Source organism: Hibiscus syriacus, unplaced genomic scaffold (assembly GCF_006381635.1).
Source record: "Hibiscus syriacus cultivar Baekdansim isolate YM2019G1 unplaced genomic scaffold, ASM638163v2 tig00112347_pilon, whole genome shotgun sequence".
Taxonomy (NCBI): Eukaryota; Viridiplantae; Streptophyta; class Magnoliopsida; order Malvales; family Malvaceae; genus Hibiscus; species Hibiscus syriacus.
The window spans coordinates 1,023,715-1,028,217 of NW_024063308.1; the positions used below are offsets into that span (position 1 = coordinate 1,023,715).

The window sequence follows — 4,503 nt, forward strand, 5'->3', positions numbered from 1 at the left end:
CCCACATTGTCTAAAAAGGCTAAAAAATGCTAATTCTTGGAGCACTTTCAGGGTAGTATTAATTTTTTTTTAAAAAAAAAGTTGTTATTATATCATATCATGTCACTATCTTTATTAAACCTTTAACGAAACTTAACAATAGTAATCGAAAATATAACATTAGTGACGGAAATACCAAAATAAATAGTTGAATCATAAAAACAATCAATTAATAATTGTGTGACTGAGTAAATAGTTTATCAAAATATATATATATATATATATATATATATATATAATGGTGAAAATGTCACTATCATACTCTAAATTATGTCATATAGGTCATTTATGTGTGTTGTAAGGAAGTTTGTCATTTAGGAAGTGTTTGGAGTGGAGTTCACCTTCAATTATCACTGGTTTCTCATTTCTCAAGCTGCTCACTTGAGAGAGAGAAAGATCCAGAAATTTATTTAGTAAAAGCCCACATGCTTCTACTCAAATAACAAACTAGCCAGTTAGATGGGACAAATAATAAAAATGATGAGTATTGGTCAAACTTAATCTAAGATTGTAATTAAATTGATTCATCTAATCAAATTAAAAAAATAATATTTAAAATTTATTTTATTTTTTAAATTTATTGATAGAAATAAATGAGTCACGTCAGCTATAGATAATTCACTTCTTTTAGTTTAGATGGAGAACAGCAGCCGATGATCAGACGATTGTTTGTTGGTATCAAAGTCTTATCTCTCTAAGGAAGTAGAAGAAGGATAAGTGAAGAAAAGGTATTTTTAAATCCTTCTATTGGTCTAGATCGAGAGGTTTTATAGTGACTCTTAGTGTTGATGTCAGACTTAAAGTCATTATGGCTACTAGTAGGTTAGTATGCTCAGTGGATATGGTCAATTGACAGTAAATTTAGTTATGATAGATCACGTGAATCTGTCATAGATCGTCTCAAGAGGTTATGGCTTCCAAAAGGGTATCAATCGTTCGAGATCCTTCCTCTGGAAATGTTTTTTTCAAATTTCTTCCAAGATCATGAGGTGCGAAGATAATGTATAAAATTCAATCTCGTAACGGAGATATAATACAATTATATATCATTATTTTATAAAATACTCTCCTATCCCATAATTTTTGTCTCATGTTGATTAAATATATAATTTTAGGAGATAAGTTTGACCACATATTAAGTTATATAAAATAAGGAAAATAACAAAATTATACCTAAAAAAATTTGATAGATTTAACAGATTTATTTTGATAAATTGATTCGGGTATTCAAACAAATGAAAATAAAAAAGGGACAAGGAAGGGGAAAATGTGGATGGAATATGTGAAATGAACCTTTCCCAAAGGCAGTTCGGTATAGAGACAAAGGGACCCAAAATGGGGAAGGCAAAATATGAAGAGTGGTAGTCTAATACTACAAAATCTTGATTTCTGACAAGTCAACCTACTCAGTACTGCCATACAAAGGTCCCTCGTTGACTTTCCAACCTCTTAAACATCATTTACATATTTCAACACTCGTATCTTTGCACAATCCGTCTCTTTCTTCTTTCCCATCCACACAAAATTACACGTCTTCATCAAAACCAAAAGTGCAACCCGTGTCTAGTATAAATTTGATTTATTCATAACCTTTTTAATTAATTAATAATATATATATATTATACAATCGTATTTACTTAAACTTAAAATTTATAAGAAAAATAATATTTTCTTTTATCATTAAGGTGACTTGATAGTTTCAATTGGTACTTCATTGTTGTTGTTGTTGTTTTATTCCATTGTTTATCTTATAAGTTATTTTATAATGTTTATGCTTTGTAATGGATTCTTGTTCCATCCCTATTATATTTTTCCTAATAAACTTGGTACTTTGTAAAAGAAAAAAGGCAAGTGAAATGAAAGTGAGCAATCTTCAAATAAAACCACTTATTAATTTGGAAATTAAATATCAAAATAGTAAGTATATCATGCATGCAGAAAGTTTGCCGACAACTATCTTATGTTCCTATTACAAAACAAATACATAAATCATGTAAAAACAAGTTACTGAAAAGACAACTTATTGGCTTCCTAGATTTCATTACATGCTGCTGTTTGCATGAATGAAACTGAATATCTGTTGGACTGAGCTCGCAATATCTTCTGCGCTGAACCCAGAATCACTCGCAACCTGCATATGCAGCTACTTTAAGAAGTGTTTTTCGGTATTCGAAATCATAAAATTTAAGAAATTAATTTGATACCTTGACGTTGAAGGAATAAAGAACTGTTTGTTCAATAGTGGTGATGTTGGTGTGAAGAATATTGAGCTGCAAATCTTCGAGAGCAGCTATGGTTTTAACCAGTTGGCCTGGTCTTCTCCTACAAAGGATCTTAATCATTGCATCAAACCCTAAAAGCTTCACTTCAACATCGGCCAAGCATGATTTGTTTTCAGCTGTTTCTTCACGTAGACCGGTTTCGTACTCCGTTAGCTTGATTTGATCGTTTGAGAGAGTCGACATGGGAGGGAATTGTTGTTGTTGAATCCCCATTGATGTATCTCCCATATGCCTTGAACCTTCTCCATACAATCTTCTTCTTTTCTGAGATTCCAAACATTGAAGGAGTTGCTCTAATTCTCTCACGAACTCTATGGCTCCACCGATAATAGAGGCTTGATCGCCCTGCAAAATTCATCCAACATTGACTAAGACGATGATAAACAAGAGATTGAATTATGATATAATCATGTTTGAGTTGAGAATCTTGAGATCACTTACCCTTTGAACGTAAGAGCCTGGCATGAGGGATCTCAGCACTCGAAGATGCTCATTCATTTGCTTCCTTCGATTCCTTTCCACAGCTATGTGAGTCATCCTTTGGCTTTCAACTTCCTCACTTGTTTTGATAGTTCTCGGCCTCTTCCTCTTGTTCTTACCACCTTCTGGTACCATACTGTTCTTGTTCTGAACATCATCTTCTCCAAAGAATCGAAGTTGCACAGCATCATTATCCGAAACCCTAGCTTCATCTTCTCCATTATTATTCCCTTTCTCTTCCGCATATCCCTCATTAGGAACCATTAACGACTGATCCTCTAACTTATCGTTTAAAACAGGAAACCTGAGGAAATAACCAGAAGGATCGATCCCGGTTTCTTCCTCGGGGATCCTCGTTTGGTTTAATGCTAATTTGGGACCGAAATCTGCAAACTGCATAACATCAGCAAAGCTCAGTTTATCAAAAGAAGTCGGAGTGGAACAAAACCCAGATGAAGACGACATATGTTGCTGCTGTTGTTGAGGATTATTCAACATATAATCAACCATTCCATTGTTATTATCACCACAAGAACTTTCACCGATCCCTCCAGGCTGCTGCTGCTGATGGTCTAAAGAATAATCCAGCCCCACAAATTTTGCCTGAAACAAATCAAGTTTATAGCAGCACAACATGGTGATGAATCTACAGATTTCTACGGAAAACAAATAGGCAAGAAGATAAAACTGGTAAGCTTATTTCAGTACCGAGTAGTTTTCTTCTTTCTCCATTATGCTATATATGTATATATATATATATAAATATATAACCCTAAGAGAGGTCAATTCGTGTACAGACAAACTCGACCCTAACTAGTCAATATATCATTAAACCTGCAACACAGAGACAAAACCTTGTCAAGTTACAGCCAGTAAATACAATCATTTTACATAAGAATTTTATACCATAATAAACTTGTATCTACCTTGAGATGATGGGATATTCAATTCAGAGATAAACAAAAGGGATAATAAGACAGAGTGAAAAGTATTGGAAGAGAGGTGGGGTAGCCATGGAAAGAGAGAAGAAGATGATGATGGAGCTTGTGGGGGATTAATATGTATATATACAAAAGGTAAATACTCACAGAGTTGCACCTCCTTGATATTTATGGTTTTCACAGGCTTATGCCAACGCTCTTCCCCTTGCCTTTTTTACCACCTCTTCTCATGACCCTAATTAAGTACGCTCGCTCTCAAACCCTTTTCAATTTTCAATCTTTTAAATTTTAAATTTTTAATATTATTAAATCATTTTGTGGTAATTCATAAGCAATATATTAATTAGAATCAACTTCTCATAGAAATATTAATTTCACTCAAATTGTGTTATTCTCTCTAAAGGTCATGGGTTCAAGCAACTGCATATACAACGTGTGTTATCAATAATAAAAAAAGATTCTGGATAAATATTACTTTATAATCATCTCATACTATTAAAAAAATTACTCAAATTCAAATAATACTTGTTTAATTTGAAAGGGTTTAGATGCCTAATGCCTTCTTTTTAAGTAAATTATTGGATTGAGGGAGAATTTAAAATTAAGTTTTTTTTTTTAATTTGGAATTTGAATGTGTTGTTTTCGTTCGAAATTTTAGGTTCAAACAGTTATATATGTAGGATGTTTGTACGTTGTCAATAATTAAGAAAAATCTTGAAAATTTAGTATCTTATAATCATTCTACACTAATTAAAATAATA

At 32.5% G+C, this 4,503-nt stretch overlaps 1 protein-coding gene across 2 annotated transcripts; it reads right to left on the bottom strand.

Annotated features, from left to right (window-relative positions):
- Positions 1-2,028: 2,028 nt before the first annotated feature.
- On the bottom strand, positions 2,029-3,617 carry LOC120178333 (transcription factor FAMA-like). Of its 2 annotated transcripts, XM_039184204.1 has the most exons (4): positions 3,510-3,617; positions 2,763-3,404; positions 2,244-2,666; positions 2,029-2,170 (listed from the first exon to the last, which is right to left on the bottom strand). In XM_039184204.1, the coding sequence occupies exons 1-4, from the start codon at positions 3,531-3,533 to the stop codon at positions 2,081-2,083; spliced, it is 1,179 nt and encodes a 392-aa protein (XP_039040135.1). In that variant the 5' UTR covers positions 3,534-3,617; the 3' UTR covers positions 2,029-2,080. The 2 variants fall into 2 exon arrangements, with proteins under 2 accessions (XP_039040135.1, XP_039040134.1); XM_039184203.1 differs by lacking the exon at positions 3,510-3,617 and having other exon boundaries at positions 2,763-3,437.
- Positions 3,618-4,503: the final 886 nt, after the last annotated feature.